The sequence below is a fragment of the Notechis scutatus genome, chromosome 1, assembly GCF_049901735.1.
Source record: "Notechis scutatus isolate UNSWTSFEM ecotype Mainland chromosome 1, rNotScu1.2, whole genome shotgun sequence".
NCBI classification, from domain to species: Eukaryota; Metazoa; Chordata; class Lepidosauria; order Squamata; family Elapidae; genus Notechis; species Notechis scutatus.
Window position 1 is genome coordinate 307,216,745 of NC_142009.1, and position 18,990 is coordinate 307,235,734.

At 36.7% G+C, this 18,990-nt stretch overlaps 1 protein-coding gene across 2 annotated transcripts in view; it reads left to right on the forward strand.

Annotated features, from left to right (window-relative positions):
* The window catches only part of DYNC1H1 (dynein cytoplasmic 1 heavy chain 1), a 66,340-nt gene that overhangs the window by 13,887 nt on the left and 33,463 nt on the right, over positions 1 to 18,990 (forward strand). For both annotated transcript variants that reach the window (XM_026680183.2, XM_026680184.2), the window contains exons 9-34: positions 463 to 642; positions 1,429 to 1,578; positions 2,313 to 2,459; positions 2,565 to 2,705; positions 2,981 to 3,157; positions 3,408 to 3,518; positions 3,805 to 3,924; positions 4,159 to 4,398; positions 4,831 to 4,986; positions 5,180 to 5,293; positions 7,297 to 7,407; positions 7,505 to 7,714; positions 7,879 to 8,025; positions 8,631 to 8,797; positions 9,754 to 9,927; positions 10,119 to 10,284; positions 10,366 to 10,554; positions 10,672 to 10,866; positions 10,992 to 11,274; positions 11,363 to 11,463; positions 13,717 to 13,876; positions 14,969 to 15,212; positions 15,551 to 15,734; positions 16,352 to 16,564; positions 16,712 to 16,950; positions 17,067 to 17,223. In XM_026680183.2, coding sequence (XP_026535968.1) covers positions 463 to 642; positions 1,429 to 1,578; positions 2,313 to 2,459; positions 2,565 to 2,705; positions 2,981 to 3,157; positions 3,408 to 3,518; positions 3,805 to 3,924; positions 4,159 to 4,398; positions 4,831 to 4,986; positions 5,180 to 5,293; positions 7,297 to 7,407; positions 7,505 to 7,714; positions 7,879 to 8,025; positions 8,631 to 8,797; positions 9,754 to 9,927; positions 10,119 to 10,284; positions 10,366 to 10,554; positions 10,672 to 10,866; positions 10,992 to 11,274; positions 11,363 to 11,463; positions 13,717 to 13,876; positions 14,969 to 15,212; positions 15,551 to 15,734; positions 16,352 to 16,564; positions 16,712 to 16,950; positions 17,067 to 17,223 — 4,476 coding nt within the window. The remainder of the gene's footprint in view (positions 1 to 462; positions 643 to 1,428; positions 1,579 to 2,312; positions 2,460 to 2,564; positions 2,706 to 2,980; positions 3,158 to 3,407; positions 3,519 to 3,804; positions 3,925 to 4,158; positions 4,399 to 4,830; positions 4,987 to 5,179; positions 5,294 to 7,296; positions 7,408 to 7,504; positions 7,715 to 7,878; positions 8,026 to 8,630; positions 8,798 to 9,753; positions 9,928 to 10,118; positions 10,285 to 10,365; positions 10,555 to 10,671; positions 10,867 to 10,991; positions 11,275 to 11,362; positions 11,464 to 13,716; positions 13,877 to 14,968; positions 15,213 to 15,550; positions 15,735 to 16,351; positions 16,565 to 16,711; positions 16,951 to 17,066; positions 17,224 to 18,990) is intronic.

Below are 18,990 nucleotides of genomic sequence, written 5' to 3' on the forward strand. Positions count from 1 at the left end.
GGCCTGCGGGCTGGATGCATCATGCTGGCCATGCCCACACCCATTTTAGTCGCGATACATGACGTGACAACGTGACGCCATGAGTTTGACACCCTGCGCTAGATCAAACGAGCTCTGTAGCCAATCTCATTGTACACATGTTGTACTCTGACAATAAAGGTAATAATAAATTATGATGCTGATGTTATCCATTCAGTCGACTCCTGGAGATTCTATAGTCCAAATCTCTGCACACCTTCTGATCTTGTACTATGTCTTCGAGTTTTTCTATACTCCGGTTGGTGTCAGCTTTGTTAGTGTCCCGCCACTGTGTTGTTTGACAGCCTGGTTTCCTTTTACCGCTTACTCTTCCAAACAGAATTGCTTTGTCCAATGACTAAAGTTAATTGTTATGTAATTGCATTTACAAAGTTTTGGGGAGAAGTATTGTTAAGTACCAAAGGCTTATTTTCTGTCTTCTAGGTGGATGATTTGCTTATCATTGAAGAAAAAATAGACCTGGAAGTCAGATCCTTGGAAACATGCATGTATGATCACAAAACATTCTCTGAAATTTTAAACAGAGTTCAGAAGGCTGTGGATGATCTGAATCTTCATTCATATTCCAATTTGCCAATTTGGGTGAATAAGTTAGATATGGAGGTAAGCTTCACTGGATGTATTTCTTCCTAAGCTCTGTGGCTTATATCTTGGGAAGGAATCTGAAAAGGTGATTGAATTCCACGGTTCTCTTTATTTTACTTTCTACTCAGTTGCTAAATTCCAAGTTGATACATTTACCTCAAAATAGCCCACACTGTAGCTCAGTAAAGCATATCTGCAAACATACATACTAGTGCAATGTTACTTATGCTTAAATCTTTTTAAAATCCAGTCTGTTTCCTTATGATTGATAAGAATATTATTTTTATCAGTTTTTCTGTTCCAATTATAACATGCATAAATGCATATTGAAGAAGGACTAAATGTTGTATGAAATAAAAGAATAAGAATTGAACAATCAGTTCTAGGAATATGTTTTTCCTTGATTATTAAGTATACTGCTAAAACTGTTAAGCTATGTGATCCAATATAGCAGTGGCAAGGATATATATTGTTGGTGGTTCCTAAAATTCTTCTGATTTTATTTTGGCTCCTTTTCTAAACTGTTCAGACTTATTGGAATCATATTAAGGCTAAAATTTTAAATATGTCAAATTTTATTCAGTAAACCATCATAACTACTAACAGTTGCTAAAAATGGCAGTCGCAGACCTAAGTCATTATGACTCCGTGTATTATGTGAACTGTGTCTAACTAACTCTTCTGTTGCATATTCTGTAGCCCTTCAGTGGAACCATTGGCAAACAATTTTCATTTAAAATATGAATAAAAACAAATAAGCACTGTTGTCAAGTGATACAATTGTTGAATATATTTGCATCCTAGATTGAGAGAATACTAGGAGTTCGTCTGCAAGCTGGGTTGAGAGCATGGACACAAGTACTTCTTGGTCAAGCTGATGACAAAGCCGAAGTAGATATGGATACAGATGCTCCACAAGTCAGTCATAAACCAGGTGGAGAGCCCAAAATCAAAGTAAGTGAGGTCTTCACTTTAAACTACATGTGTGCAATTTGGATGCTATTAGTATTTGTTGAAGAAAGTGATGCTGTTGAAGTTTATTCCATATTTGCACAAATGCAGTAAATGTAATTTTTCAGAGAAGCTATCTTCCAGAGTTCTACTGGAAAAATTTTTAGCTTATAAGTGTAGCATATGTAGCAATTTATTTAAGGTTTGGGGATAAGAGAAAACTGGGAGGTCTGTATTCTACTGTGACTAGTCAGCAGCTAAAGATTTTAATAGTTTTCTCAAACCTTCCATTTGGTTTCCAGTGTGTGGATTATGTTAATTTTCTTTCGTGTACCTCATATTTATTCCCTTGTTGTCTTTGTCCCATTGAACTTGCTTTTACTGTATATAAACATCAAACAAATAAGATAAATGTATATAAGTTTAATTGTCAAAAGAGACAGGTTTCTGTCCTAAAGTTTTTTCATGTGAATATTTATGATTTGGGAAAGAATAGGATAATAATGTTGGATAAATTAAAAAAGTTGACTGGTGCTTAGGCTTTGCAAACGTTAAGAGTTAATGACATAATTTCATAGGATAGATCAGTTTTGAGAAACAGTTTGAAGTAATATATCTGGCAACGGTCTATCACATTGTAACCTCTTCTCCAACTATAACATTGGAAGATTTTTTAAATGAATATTATGTCTTTTATCTAGTACAACAAAGCTGAACATGGCTTTATACTTTTACAGAATGTTGTACATGAACTACGAATAACCAATCAGGTAATCTATTTGAATCCACCAATTGAAGACTGCCGATACAAACTCTTCCAAGAATTGTTTGCTTGGAAGACTATAATACTCTCACTTCCTAGAATCCAAAGTCAGAGATACCAGGTAAAACATACACACCTATGCACACAAACATTTGACTCAAGAATTTTTATGAAATTGCTAATTATTTCAATTTTTTAAAAAATTGTTAATTCTGGATTTGATTAGGTTGGTGTGCACTATGAGTTATCAGAAGAAGAAAAGTTTTATCGTAATGCTTTGACACGGATGCCAGATGGTCCTTCAGCTCTGGAGGAGGCTTATTCTGCTGTCAAGGGGATTGTAACAGAGGTGGAGCAATATGTTAAGGTAGGATTTTAGTTTATTTCTTGAGGGTTCGTTTTGAGATTATAATGTATCAGTATTCTATGTGATTGATTGATGTCTTGATTGATTATTTATTGCTGAATGTTCTGCCTTTATGGTCTTACCATGTACATTAATTTTATAGATTGGAAAGGGTGTATTTTGTTTTTTGAAGGACTTAAATTAATAAAAGTAATTTTCAGTTAGTTCAGAAATGATGCCTTTTTTCTCAAAAATGAATTGCTTAAGTTCTCTTGCTGTATGTGCTTGGTTTATAGGTTTGGCTGCAGTACCAGTGTTTATGGGACATGCAAGCTGAAAATATCTATAACCGACTTGGAGAAGATTTAAACAAGTGGCAAGCACTGTTGGTTCAAATCAGAAAAGCTAGAGGAACCTTTGACAATGCAGAAACTAGGAAGGAATTTGGGCCTGTTATCATAGATTATGGAAAGGTAAACATTTTGAAGAATATTATTGAGTAGCATTGTTGGTTTGTTAATTTAGTACCTAATCAGATTGTAAAGCAAATTCTGAAAGTCAAATTTTGATATTGCTGATTTTTTTAGTAACTTTCCCTTAAAGCATGCAAAAAATAAAAAGATGAGAATGAATGAGGAAGTGCAATATAAATATAAAAGTAGGGTTTTATGTTACAGAGATAGAAAGATGTAGAATAAAAGTATAATTATCTTCATTGTGTAGGTTCAATCCAAAGTGAACTTGAAGTATGACTCCTGGCATAAAGAAGTTCTCAGCAAATTTGGTCAAATGCTAGGCCAAAACATGACAGAATTCCATTCTCAGATTTCCAAGGTAAGAATATTCTATAGTAAATGTGTTGGGTCATTTATTATATTAAGTTACCCTAAGCAAAAACAAAAAGGAGAAAGAAACTAATTGACCCTAATCTAATACTATACTTACAGATAGAATAAAAGAATTGTCTTTTTCCATAGTTTTTATTGATTTGGGAATCTTAGCGGGGGGGGAACATTAGTAACAATGGCATCTCCTTTCTGACCTATTAATTTTTAGAGCAGGCTTCACTGTTGTAAATTATTCTGATGTTTCCTGATATAATTAATTCCATTTCTTGTAGTCACGTCAAGAATTGGAACAACATTCAGTGGATACAGCTAGCACATCTGATGCTGTCACATTTATCACATATGTGCAGTCACTGAAACGTAAAATCAAGCAGTTTGAGAAACAAGTTGAGGTAAGCTTGTTTGGCAGATTTTTTTAAAAAAAGTTTTTAAAAGATATATTCTGATTATACATTCTTTGTCAATTTTAGACTTAAAAAAACAAACCTTTTTAAAGTGATTGTTTCAACCTTTTCAACTAACAGAATTATTAAGTTCTTCATATTATAGTAACAGCTGCTAATTTAAAATTCCAGCTTGGTTATCTTTTGATCTTACCATATATCTTCTTTTTTCTGATCATATAGTTATACCGTAATGGCCAACGCTTGCTTGAGAAGCAGAGATTCCAGTTTCCTTCATCCTGGTTGTATATTGACAACATTGAAGGAGAATGGGGTGCTTTCAATGATATTATGCGACGGAAGGATTCTGCCATTCAGCAACAAGTAGCAAACTTGCAGATGAAGATTGTTCAAGAAGATCGAGCTGTAGAAACCCGCACAGTGGACTTACTGACAGACTGGGAGAAAACAAAGCCTGTAACAGTAAGTTTCCATTAATTCAACCAGTTCTTGTTTATCTTTTGGTTTAAATATGCATTTGGAGATCTATTTATTATTTTCACCCCATGTTTGCATGGCTTTAATATTGTTTTGGTGACTTTCCTTGATACCACAAACCAGTAATTAATTTTGGTGCTTTGATTGAACACAGTGATTGAAACAGTAGACCTAATACAATGTTCTTACTACCTGAAAAGTATGTATGTTTCAAATACACACCAAGTTCCCTGGGTAGAATTCCACAATACTTAATGGTATCCTTGGAATACTTAAGGTATATCCCAAAATTAATTAAGGGTGTTTTATAGCAGCTATAAAGCTGAAATATGATACCAGTGTCAAATTGTGTAATAGTGACTTCTAAAGTAACATATTTTAAAATTTACATTAAAATTTCATAACTTTTTTCTTAAGGGCAACCTACGTCCAGAGGAGGCTCTCCAAGCGCTTACCATATATGAAGGAAAATTTGGAAGATTGAAAGATGACCGTGAAAAATGCGCAAAGGCCAAAGAAGCTCTGGAACTTACTGATACAGGACTTCTCAGTGGCAGTGAAGAACGTGTCCAAGTAAGAAAAATAACAGTTTGATTTCCAAGAACTGGAACATGAATGTTTTATAGTTGTGATTCAGATTAGAAACACATATACTGTATACATATGTCCTGCTATAATTACAGTGGTTCTTCAGAAATCATATATTTTATCACTGAATCTATACGTGTTTTAATGTATTCATATTTTAACTTTCTTTGCATCACAGGTTGCCTTAGAAGAGCTACAGGACCTTAAAGGAGTCTGGTCTGAGCTTTCAAAAGTTTGGGAACAAATTGATCAAATGAAGGAACAACCTTGGGTTTCTGTACAACCCAGAAAGGTATTACTTCAGCTATTCATGTGAATGTGGAACTGGAGGCAGGGGTGTCACCCATTCTTAAATATATACTGTAATATATCCTCTTTTATGTCCCTAATTCTTACAATGTAGAAATTTAGAACTTTTTTTCCAAATGTGCAGGTAAGCATTTATTAGAACAAATTGGATAATCTCTTAATGAGAGGCCTAGGAACTTTAGTATGCCTGTTAAGAGTCCACAAGGATAAATCATTGAACTATTCTTCCATTATTCACTATTCTTCCATTATTTAACCAGAATAGGAGTAGGAATGGAATGGAATGGAATGGAATGGAATAGAATAACAGAGTTGGAAGGGACCTTGGAGGTCTTCTAGTCCAACACCGCCCCCCCCCCCCCCCCCCCCCCCCCCCCGCCCCCCCGGGCGGGGGGGTCGGCGCCCCGGCCCCCCGCCAGCCCCCCCCCCCCCCCCCCCCCCCCCCACTATGCCCCCCTGCCTAGACCGGAACCTTACCTCCCCCCCCCCACCCCCCCCCCCCCCCCCCCCCCCCCCCCCCCCCCCCCCCCCCTCCCCCCCCCCCCCCCCCCCCCCCCCCCCCCCCCCCCCCCCCCCCCCCCCCCCCCCCCCCCCCCCCCCCCCCCCCAATGGACACCAGCCTCATGAGATCCTAGTGATGACGCTGCATGCCCTCCAGCCCCCCCCCCCTTTTTTCTACCCCCCCCCCCCCCCCCCCCCCCCCCCCCCCCCCCCCCCCCCCCCCCCCCCCCCCCCCCCCATTTTTTGTAGCAAGTTTTTCCCCCCTCTGAAGTGTAATAACCTCTTTTATGCCCTATTACAATGGAATTGCTTTTTTCCAATCCAATGACACCACTTCAGACAAATGGTTATTAAAAACTAAGAACCTCTGGAGATAACCTAGTGATGACTGATACTGCATGTCTCCATACTAGTTTCTTTTAAGTTCCTACATCCATTAAAATTGACTTTTTCAGTATAGCATTATACATACTTAATATGAATATTAGTTGGGAAGGATATTTGAACATTCATTCATTTTGGCGTTATACCTTTTGATTAACTTTTACTACATTGTTTATTGCCTATTGTTTTTATTTTTGTATTTTTAATACTTACATTACTACAAACTGTTTCATTGAATGAAATGTGGCATATCCATGTCAAAATAATGTTTAAACAAGTACAAGCTGGGGTCAGGACATCGATGGGTATGGTTCTGTTTGATGTGTTGATATTATTATTTTTAGGAGGCTTGACACAGTTTCTTTTGACTTGAATTTCAGTAGTTGGTTATGTTCACCCATTTCCCCAGAGTTGTTTGGGTAGTTGAATGGTTGTAATAATTTGTTAAATGAAATAAAATAAAACAAAAAAATAGAAGTGACACTATTGCCAGAGGGGGAAAAAGTGGTTTTTAAAAAATGAAGAGCTGCTTTATGAAATGGAACATATTACATTTATTTACATTTTTAGATAAGTTTTCTTTCATTATTTTACTATTACATATAGTATATTACAAGAGTATTATGTTGATATCTACTTCTGTTTTATTGGTTTGTATCTTAGATAAGACATCAGCTACTTCTTTTCAAAAAGATTGGAACTGGATGACTTTGAGTTAATTTTAACTAAGGGGAAAAAACTAAGATACAATTTTACACACTCTTTGAGCTACAACTTTAATGTGCCCCTAGTCTTGCAAAGTCCCCCAAGACTCCAGAGTAGATTTGGAAAATGGGTTTGATATATCAATTTGACAGTATTACATAACAATCATATAACTAGAGTTAGAATAAAGCCCAAATAAGGCCAAGAAATTTTACAGTGAATTAATATGATCATTTATATTTGCAAACCACAATAGGTATACAGCTGGTCAGCATCACAGATAGTTTCTTTTAGTTTAAAATATGTTAGCAAGTATGTAATGAAGCATGTATTAACATTCATACATTCATAGACTTCAAGATTTGCAATTTTTCCAAATTGTTCTTGTTTCAACAGCTTCGCCAAAGTTTAGATGGCTTACTAAACCAGCTGAAAAATTTTCCTGCTCGGCTACGTCAGTATGCATCCTATGAATATGTTCAGAGACTTCTGAAGGGTTACATGAAGGTAAGCTTGCTTTTGAAAACTACTTGAATATAGCAGTATGTTGGTTTTAAAAGAATGATTTTATGCTTTTTTTAAAAAAAAAACTTTTTTTGTCCAGATAAATATGTTGGTAATTGAGCTGAAATCAGAAGCCCTCAAGGATCGTCACTGGAAACAATTGATGAAGAGGCTACATGTCAATTGGGTGGTTTCTGAACTAACTCTGGGGCAGATTTGGGATGTTGACTTGCAGAAGAATGAATCGATTGTGAAGGATGTGCTACTTGTGGCACAAGGAGAGATGGCACTGGAAGAATTCTTAAAACAGGTAGCAATTCATTTTTAATATCTATACCATTTCATAGATTTTCAATTTATATTCTAGTGATTTTTACAAAAATATCAATTGATTGTATTTTGTAACAAGGTTTTGTGAAGACATTTCATAGTCCTTACTACTCTAAGCTCTAGGTTATTTCCTTTTATTTAAAGATACGTGAAGTATGGAATACCTATGAGTTGGACTTGGTCAACTATCAAAACAAATGCCGTTTGATTCGTGGTTGGGATGACCTCTTCAACAAGGTCAAGGAACACATCAACAGTGTATCTGCAATGAAGCTTTCTCCATACTACAAGGTAATGACTAGCTATATTTATTTTATCTTATCTTCTTCATATTGCAGTATTTTTGAACATTTTGTGTTAAACCATGCTTCAATGTATTCTTGAAAAAAATTACAAGTATAAGCACAAAACTATACAAAACTATAAATTATTATCATTGGCAGAATATCCAGAGGTCCCAATATCAGTTAAATGTAGCAGTTGGGCTACTCACATTGAAATTGTTTCCAATCACAACTCACAGCTAAAATGGTTTTATTGCCCAGCTATCTGAATACCTGCTTGTGTCACTAGTCTGCCTGTTTTTTAAGATCTGTAAGAGATACATCATCATTTGCAGAGTCTGTTTAATAAAATGTAGCAAAAGCACTGCCTATTTTGAAAAACAATTAAATTACTTTGGATGTTAACATTCTAATTTCTGGCTTGAAATACAATTTTTAAAAGTTTATTATATTTTATTATATATTGTATTGTGGTCTTTATGTAGATACAGTTAATACTTTTACTGAATATAATTGTTTTATTGTGACTCATAAATTAATAGATGCCTTAATTAGTAGTTTCAGCCTACTGTGAATTTGTTTCACTCATTGAAGCTTATTATTTATTTCTAGGTATTTGAAGAAGATGCCCTTAGCTGGGAAGATAAACTGAATCGAATTATGGCACTCTTTGATGTCTGGATTGATGTCCAGAGGCGATGGGTTTACTTGGAAGGCATCTTCACAGGTAGTGCTGATATCAAACATCTGCTGCCAGTTGAAACTCAGCGGTTTCAAAGGTAATGGTCTGGCCCCAATTTTGGATGTAAATATGAGAATGTTAATATTGTGTTTAGTTTTGGAGTTTTTATGGAACAATTCAATAGTAGTAATTATATCACCATCACAATAATCTCTACATAGTTCTCTGTAAAATCTACTTGGAAACTGGAACTGGTACAAAATGGTTCCTAACCTGTATTAGCTACCAGTAAGCTTCTGAGTGCAGTTGAAAATGCTGATTTTTGATCTACGAAATCCTAAATGGCTTGATAACTAGATATTTGCAGAACTGTATTCTCATTGTCCTATATAATCCTGTTCTCCTATGAAATTATCACAGAAGAGGCTGTTGGTTGTTCCTGGCGTCTATGATGTCAGGAAATTCTATTTTTTGATTATTGTGCTAATTTCTATAGACCAGCCTCCCCTTAAATCAATTATTAGTGTTCCATCAGGTTTATATAACAACGGGTAGTCGTCACTTACCAAAAACTCATTCAGTGACTTCCTGAAGTTATGATGAAAATAGAGATTTATGACTCACCTGATCCCAATTCAGGAACGTGGCAACCAGTGTACATTTATGATGGTTGCAGTATCTCTGGATCATGTAATCAATATTTGCGACCTTCAGAGCAGGCTTTACTAAGCAAAATCAATGGCAATGCCCGCTGGAAGTTGCAAATTGTGGTCATGTGATACCACATTTAATGACCCCAACCAGAACTGAGGTGGTTGGTATAGTCATTTGACATCAAATTTAATGACCACACTGCTTAAGTTGATGGAGCTGTTAAGTAAGGACTACCTGGCATTTTTTAGATCCAATTATTTTAATTTTGGTTTATTTACTGTAGATGGCTTAATTTATATCATGATGATCATTTGTTAACTGTTCTGAGTCTTTGGCAAATTTAGCAGTATAAAAATATAAGTAAATAAAGTGGATAAGCTTTCTCTCTTGGTTTTTCAGCATCAGCACAGAATTTCTGGCTCTCATGAAAAAGGTATCAAAATCTCCCTTGGTGATGGATGTTCTGAATATTCAGGGAGTACAGAGATCTCTGGAAAGATTAGCAGACTTGCTTGGAAAGATCCAAAAAGCTTTGGGAGAATACCTGGAGAGAGAGAGAGCTTCTTTCCCTCGGTAAGCAACTTAGTTCAGAATTAATTGTCCATCTACATAAGTGTAAATAAATGACTTCTAAGTTCAGTAGGCAATTGGTTTTTTTTCCTTTTCATTTGATCAATTTGCAAAGAAAACCACAAATAGTTTAGATCTGAAATTCATTGTTTTGATGTGTGGATCTATTGAAATACTGAATTTTTATTTTTAAGGTTCTATTTTGTTGGGGATGAAGATTTGCTTGAAATCATCGGAAACAGCAAAAATGTAGCTAAACTGCAGAAACATTTCAAGAAGATGTTTGCTGGCGTGTCAAGCATCATCCTCAATGAAGACAACTCTATTGTTCTGGGAATATCGTCACGTGAGGGAGAAGAGGTATAAATCTGTTTTCTGGATCAAGTGGCATAAAACATTTTTCTCTTAAAATCAATAACAAGCTTACAATTCTGTTTCCAGGTGATATTCAAAACTCCTGTATCAATCACTGAACACCCGAAGATCAATGAGTGGCTCACACTTGTTGAAAAAGAAATGAGGGTAACACTTGCCAAACTTCTTGCTGAGTCTGAAACAGAAATTGAGATCTTTGGCAAGGCAACTTCAATTGATCCAGCTACTTACATCTCATGGATTGACAAGTACCAGGTATTGTTGGTTGTTGTTTTTTACTTTCAGCATTATAATAAGATAAAAATGCTTTGAGAGAAAGGAAGCCAAAATATCCTATAACACTTAACACTTTTTTTAAAAAAAATTCTCTAGGCCCAACTCGTCGTCCTTTCAGCTCAGATTGCCTGGTCAGAAAATGTGGAGTCTGCTTTGAACAGCATGGGGGGAGGTGGTGATAGTACCCCTCTGCAATCTGTCCTAACCAATGTCGAAGCGACACTGACTGTGCTTGCTGATTCTGTATTGATGGAGCAGCCTCCTCTCCGCAGAAGAAAACTGGAACACCTGGTAAGTCATCATCATAACTAATTGCCTTTGGCCAGACATTCATGTTACTTTACATGTGCATTTCATGGCCTAATAAAGTTTCAATTATGTGCACATACTAAGATTGATTATTGCTTTTTCAAAAGATCACCGAATTGGTTCACCAAAGAGATGTTACAAGATCATTGATCAAGAGCAAAATTGACAACTCCAAATCATTTGATTGGTTGAGCCAGATGAGGTTCTACTTTGACCCTAAACAAACTGATGTACTGCAGCAACTATCCATTCAGATGGCTAATGCCAAATTCAACTATGGCTTTGAGTACCTTGGAGTCCAAGATAAACTGGTGCAGACTCCCCTCACTGATCGTTGTTACCTGACTATGACACAAGCTTTGGAGGCCAGGCTGGGAGGATCTCCATTTGGTAAGCTGTTGCTCATACATTCTTTTCCTGTCAAGATTATGCTGCTATTCTAGAGCAGAAGTCATCTGCCTCTTTTATATTTGAACAGGACCTGCTGGAACTGGTAAAACAGAATCCGTTAAAGCTCTTGGACATCAGCTTGGACGATTTGTTCTTGTTTTCAACTGTGATGAAACATTTGATTTCCAGGTATAACATTTCTATCTATAATTAGATTATTTTAGAAAAGTTTCAAGTTGTATCTTTATCTCAAAAGTGCTAGGTTTTTTTGCATAAATCTAGCAATACTATAATGTTTACATGATAGGCTAATTGTAAAGCCCTCACTCATTCAGATAAATTAAGTAATCTCTCCACAATTTCCAATCTTAATAATTCAAAAATTAAATTAAACATCCCACTTTTAGAAAATAAAATGAAATCCAAACAACATAATTCCTATTTTTTAAATCACATGGATTTTTGGAGAGGAAGAACAATCCCAGCCAGTTACATTTATTTATTGATTGATTGATAGATAGATAGATAGATAGATAGATAGATAGATAGATGATTAGATAGATAGATAGATAGATAGATAGATAGATAGATAGATAGATAGATAGATAGATAGATAGATAGACAGACAGACAGACAGACAGACAGACAGACAGACATCATTTGATCAGTGACCATTCCAAATTATGATGGTGTTGAATGAATGATGGTTATGACCAGTCCTCAAAGTTCCAGCTACCCCAGCACCCCTGTAATCATATGATCGTAATCTGGGTATTTAGCAACCTGTTCACACTTATGACTGGTTACCAAGCACTCTACAATCAGGTGATAGCCATATGTGTCCTTTTCTGCTGGTTTCCCCAGAAAGTCACTGGGGGAGATCACAAATCACTGGATGTGATAGACTATAGTAGGATGGATTCCCAGAATAGAGGAAGTGTATTAAGAAACAATGTAACCCAGATATTTTGTGTAAAAGAAAGAGGGTTAAAACAGTCCCTCCATGATAGTTCTCAGAGTATATGTTAGATGCAAATAGTAAAGTGCTTCAATTTTGCAAGATTCTATCAGTGTGGAAAAGCTAAATAAATCAGCTTGGAAGAATCACCACATGTCATTCTTGGTTTTTCATTGTATTGGGTTAGGATCCCCACCCATATATCCTCCCCAGCTTCTCTGCACTTGGTCCATACAGCCACTCATCTACCTCACACATTCAAGCACCTTGCCTGACCCACACAACACCTCTTGCAGCCTCTTGCATGTCCTCCCTGACTCGCATGTTTCAAGCAGGCCCTGACCTGTGCTTCAAACACACCTCCAAACATGCCGCACATCAAATGCATCCCCTTGCATCCTCCCTGACAATCACTTGATCCTCTCCAAAATAGGAAATGGTAGAGACAACTGGAGAATGAGTCCCTTAAATATCCTAGTCCTATACCGTGAAGAGATTTAAAGATAGCAACCAATACATTGAATTACACCAAAAATTTGATAGGATCCAATGCAGCTCAAAAATCCACAAAAGTAATATTAGGTGTACTGAAAAAAAGTAAAAATTACATGCCTGTAATTTTATTGTTGCATTCTGGTACAACTGCAGCTTTCAGATGATTTTTCAAAGGTAGGCTACATGGGAGAAGAGAGACCATATAGGCTTGATTTAGTCCAGGTCTCTTCCCACTCCAAACTGCAACAAGGCATCAACTGAACTGTGCACCAAACCTTAAGAATAGCCCCAAGCACTCTTTGAAATTAAGAATAGCCCCAAGCACTCTTTGAAATCCAGTAGGGTCCACCAAGCACCCTGAATATATCAATGAAACAGATTCTGCCTCCCTGTGGCAAGGAGCAGCTCTGGAACATTCCAGGGTGATCAAAAACCAATCAGTCCATGACAGAATGATGGCAGTATCTCTTAATTCCAGAGCCCACCACCACTGCTCCAAGCTGGAAAACCAAATTTAAAGTATGAGCGCTATTGTGATCAGGCCTTTGATGACTTGGGTCAGATCCATACCTGTCATGGTGGCTATGAACAGCCACCTTAATTCTATTCCTGGAAAAGCAAGTTGAAGTCCCTCAGAACCATAATCCTGGAGAACACCATCACCAATCAGGCCACAGAGTTTCGTAGTTCAGGGAGAAAAAAATGCTATACAGCAAGGAGACTGGTACAATAGCTACAATTCCAATTGTATCCTGGAATCCAAATTAACAAACAGGATCTTGCATCTAATTATCTATTATGAGCCTAAAATTTATTGCAAGAGAAGTTCCTGTATATGTCTGTAATATTTAACAAAAGACTTGGGCTATATTGTGATTTTGCCTCTTAAAAACCATGGAGAAAATCCCCGATTTTATAGATGATGAGTTACATCTAATATCTTACCATTCCTTTTCAATTTCATGTTTTTTTCTCTTTTATCTTTTTAGGCAATGGGCCGCATCTTTGTGGGCCTCTGTCAAGTAGGTGCATGGGGCTGCTTTGATGAGTTCAATAGACTTGAAGAGCGAATGCTTTCTGCTGTTTCTCAGCAAGTCCAGTGCATTCAGGAAGCCTTGCGAGAACACTCAAATCCAAACTATGACAAATGTATGTATTTTAAAAAGAAAAGCTTTTTTTTTTTTTTTTGCAATGCTTTAGAAGTTTTTCAAGTATATAGTTTCTGTATTTCAATACTGTTATTATTTTATGAAATATAATTACATTTTTTGAAACACTACAGTTAATATTTTTTTAATCTATCGGTTTGTAATATAATATAGCAATATATGTATTTATAAAACTTTTGTGAAAAGAGGTAATTTATTCACTAAGTTATAAAAGATAGCCAGAAAATAAACAGATGGATTTTTTTCCTCTTAAATATAGAAAAACACGGACTAGGGTTACTTAAACAAGTGTATATCAAAATACATCAAATTAGTTAGTTGGTCCCCTTGTATTTACTATATCATTGTCTTTCTACCGGTATACATTTCTCACAGTCACCCATACTTTAGTCACCTTCCATTTTGATTACTACAATACAATCTATGTGGGGCTGCCCTTGAAGACCATCCAGAAGCTGCAAGCAGTCCAACATGCAGTGGCACACAGTTTTAGGTGTCTTACCTGAATATCACTGTGCTATGTGAGCTCCATTGACTTCCAGTTGCTTTCTGGGTGCAATTGAAGGTTCTGGTTATCATAATTCAAACCTATGTGGCACAGGACCAGGTTACTTGTGGGACTCCCTGAGAGTATATGCCTTTCCAAGTAGGTTAAATAGGATTGGTGTACTCCAGGTCCCTTCCCTTAAATGTTTCTAATGGTACCTTGGCCTCCCACCATAGAGCAGTGGGATCCCTATCCTTTTAGCCTTCTGGAGAGCTGTGAGCACCTGGCTCTTCCCCCATGCTTTGGGCTAGAATAAGGCATTGATCTGTGAGGATGTTTGGTGTGGTGCCTGGGTGAAGGGTATGTTTTTAACTATGTTTTATGGATTGTTGTGAGCTGTCTAGAGCCACTGTAGGAGATATTCAGCCATAGAAGTCATGAAAATAAAATTGTAAATATATAAAATATACATATACATACATACATACAGTACATGCATACATTCCCCAGCCTTTCTGGATTCCTTTTCTGTCAGTTGTTGAAAAGTGAAGAAGTGAAAACTTACTGACAGATGCTTGCTTTCAGCTGCTGCCCCCATTACCTGTGAATTGCTGAACAAACAAGTGAAAGTGAGCCCAGATATGGCAATCTTCATCACAATGAACCCTGGCTATGCTGGTCGATCAAATCTTCCTGACAACTTGAAAAAACTGTTCCGTAGTTTGGCCATGACAAAGCCTGACCGTCAACTGATTGCTCAGGTTATGTTGTATTCCCAAGGATTTCGGACAGCTGAAGTGCTTGCCAACAAGATTGTCCCCTTCTTTAAGTAAGTATCATTGTTAACAGAGGGATGTAGGATGATTTATTCTTGGATAACTATGTTAAATCAGATGCTGGCATTACTGTAGTTACCATTCTGTAGTTAACATTCTTACTAATTTATTATATGTAAATCATATTACATGACATAGCTCAAAACTGCTAACGTATTGCCTACATTTCTATGTATTTTCTAGGAACAGATGATAGTATCTGAACTATTTAATAAAACAGCTGAAACATTGTGAAGTAATGTTCTAGAATGTGATAATAATGTGTCTTCATCTCTAAAGCCAATGTTTTTATTTAAACATAGTTGTGAGAGTGACATCTTTATTTCCCTAGACTGTGTGATGAGCAGCTCTCTTCTCAAAGCCATTATGATTTCGGCTTGAGAGCTTTGAAAAGTGTTCTGATCAGTGCTGGCAATGTGAAAAGAGAAAGGATTCAGAGAATAAAACGAGAGAAGGAAGAGCGTGGTGAAGTTGTTGATGAAGGAGAAATTGCTGAAAATTTACCGGAACAGGAGGTATGCTCTATACTTTATGCGGATTGGTTAATGCACTCTACAGTTATATCAGACAGATCCTTAAATGCAAGAACATACAAGGATTTTGAATTAATTCAGATTGCAATTGATATTCAGTACAAGTGTGCATAAAATTTCATGTTCAATTCATTTTTAATTCAAATAAACCAGATTGGAGTGCAGAACAAATGTTATATGTTTGAAATGTTTCAAGCTTGATTCAAGCTTTATACACTTCAAATACAAAATAGCTGGGCCTATATTTGAAAATTTCCAAAATGATTAGAAGAGCCCATTATTGTTTTCCACTTGAAACAGATTCCATTTTTGCTTACGCTACTATTTGTATTCTTAATTCTCTGACTACTATAAATGTTAAGTTAATCAGTTAGTAACAGTCACAGTAATTTGTTTAAACAAAAATGCATCTGAACCAACCACCACACAAATAATATTTGATAGTGTCTGAAGTTATCTTAAAAAAAACAAGAAAAACAAAATGTCCAGTTTAAACTTCAGTATAGTAACTCTACTATATCCAATCTTTGAACCCTGCACTATTAAATAAATAACTACTTTGCTTCTTAGTTTGTCTAATAAATGTTTTTCCCATGTAGATTCTGATCCAGAGTGTCTGTGAAACTATGGTACCAAAACTGGTTGCAGAAGATATACCGCTGCTTTTCAGTCTCTTGTCAGACGTGTTCCCTGGCATTCAGTATCACCGAGGAGAAATGACTGCACTGAGAGAAGAACTTAAGAAAGTCTGTCAGGAAATGTACCTCACATATGGTGATGGAGAAGATATTGGTAGCATGTGGGTGGAAAAGGTATGGCTTTGCAACTGTTATTAACAACGTAATATAAAATCCTATGAGATTTGACTGTAAATAGTTGTCTAAAAATTTAAACAAGATTATTGTAACTGTTGTCATTCTCGATTAAAGATCTTCCCCCATTCTGCTCCTTTTTTATAGGTTCTTCAGCTCTATCAAATTACCCAGATCAACCATGGCTTGATGATGGTCGGTCCTTCTGGAAGTGGAAAGAGCATGGCTTGGAGAGTACTTCTAAAAGCTCTGGAGAGACTAGAAGGGGTGGAAGGTGTTGCACATATAATTGATCCCAAAGCTATCAGCAAAGACCATCTCTATGGTACTTTGGATCCCAACACCAGAGAGTGGACAGATGGATTGTTTACCCATGTCTTGAGAAAGTAAGTGTGAAATATATAAGATGATGTGAAAGTGAATAGAAAGATTTCCAAATAAGGTGTTTAAACTGATTCAGAATTTTGCCTAACTTGTACTACATTCTTATCATCTTCTTTAGAATTATAGATAATGTGAGAGGGGAACTACAAAAACGACAGTGGATTATCTTTGATGGAGATGTTGATCCCGAGTGGGTTGAAAATTTGAATTCTGTTCTGGATGACAACAAGTTGCTGACATTACCAAATGGGGAACGTCTAAGTCTTCCACCAAATGTAAGCCTATCTACACTAAATTCATATTATTTCCATGCGATTTAATGTAGCTACATGTGAACGACAGAGTATCAGAATATTGATTTAATTCTTGTATAGCAGCTTGCTGATGTATTCTGTTTACCCCCCAAAAAATCATTTTTTTAAAATTTTTAATTTCTGAATTTCAAATATCAAAGTAGAAAAAAGGTGACTTCAGAGTTATCCAACTCATGGGAAAGCAACATTGATAACGTCTATGGAGATTCTCAATCATCAGGTCTTGGTTGTCCCAAAGAAAGTTCAGTTGCCTCTTGAAAAAGCACCTTTTGGACAACATTGATAACTATTAAAAAGAGAAAAGGAATCAAATGACCCACTCAAATCATAAGATGCTACTAGTCTGCTGCAATTTGCCTTTTTATTGTTCAACTACAACTTAACAAATGAAAATGGTGACTTAACGTCTATAAAGCTAGATTTATGAATATAAGATAAATGTGGAAAATTTACACTATTCCCCAATTTATATGCAGATAGTCCTCACTTAACAATCATTTGAATGATCATTAATGATTATAATCATTAATATAATCATTAATGATTATAATGACCATTTTAAATAGCAATTGAATGAAGGAACTTATAACCCAGGCTCAAAGTTACAGCGGTTGTAGTACCACTGCGAGCACATGATTGTGGTCTGGGCACTTGGCAACCTTGTTTGCCAAGAAACCTACAATCGTGTGATTTCCATTTATAATCTTTCCTGCCAGTTTCCCCAGAAAGTCAGTAGGGAAACTAGCAGGGAAGATCGCAAGCCGCTGCCACTTGCCAGTAGGAATCTGCCTGGTTTGTGGAAGCTGGCTGTAAAGGGCCCACGCCAAAATCCTAACAGCACTTTGGCACAGAGCGTTCACAGCACAGGGCATTTACAGTCAGCCCACAGAGACAAGAGGATTTCCCCTGGTTTCTGGGGGCTGGCTGGAGAAAAGTCAAAAAATCAAGAGAGGATTTTCATCCAGAAAGGATTTACAGTCTTGGAGCAGGGAGGCAGCACTGTAAAATAAGGAGGATGGGAGGCCTCTGTGGTGGCAGAAGCCCTGGGAGGCCTGGTGCAGGCTGTGCACAAGTATTTAGCTGCTCAAGCTGAATTCCTGCTTGAATTTCAACAGAAATTTTAGCTCATGAGCAGGGAGACATTTGCACGGGATCTGCACCAGGCCTCCCGGGATCTTCCCTGAGGCATTCCAGGCTCCTTACCCGGGATTACATCTGCTTAATGACTCATGAAATCACTTAACAGCCAGAACTAGAGGTGTTGAGATTGCAGTTGTTGAGCAAAGAAGTCATCTGATGTCTTTCTTAATGACCACTTTACTTAGTGACCAAGATTTTGGTCCCAGTTGTGGTCCTTAAGCGAGGCTTACCTGTAGAGATATGGCACAAGTAATTACACAAATTTAATCAGTACACATATATCAAAATCAATAAAAACTTTAATCTCAAATTCCTGCTTAAAACCTTTACCTACAGAAAGAAACAAGGCCCTTGAAAAAGCATTCCTGTTACTTCTTTTACCTGGGTTTCTGTAGAAATTTCAACCAGTGTATTCTGAGGCTGTGGGAAGATATTAAATCTCACGGTTTCCTATCTAGTAAACAGGCTTAGGCAGTGTCTAGCATATATCCTTGTGAATACTTAGATTTAGGGGTGGGAATCAAATGTCTTAACAACTGATTCTATGGGCGTGGCCTAATTTGTGGGTGTGGTTTGGTGGTCATATGA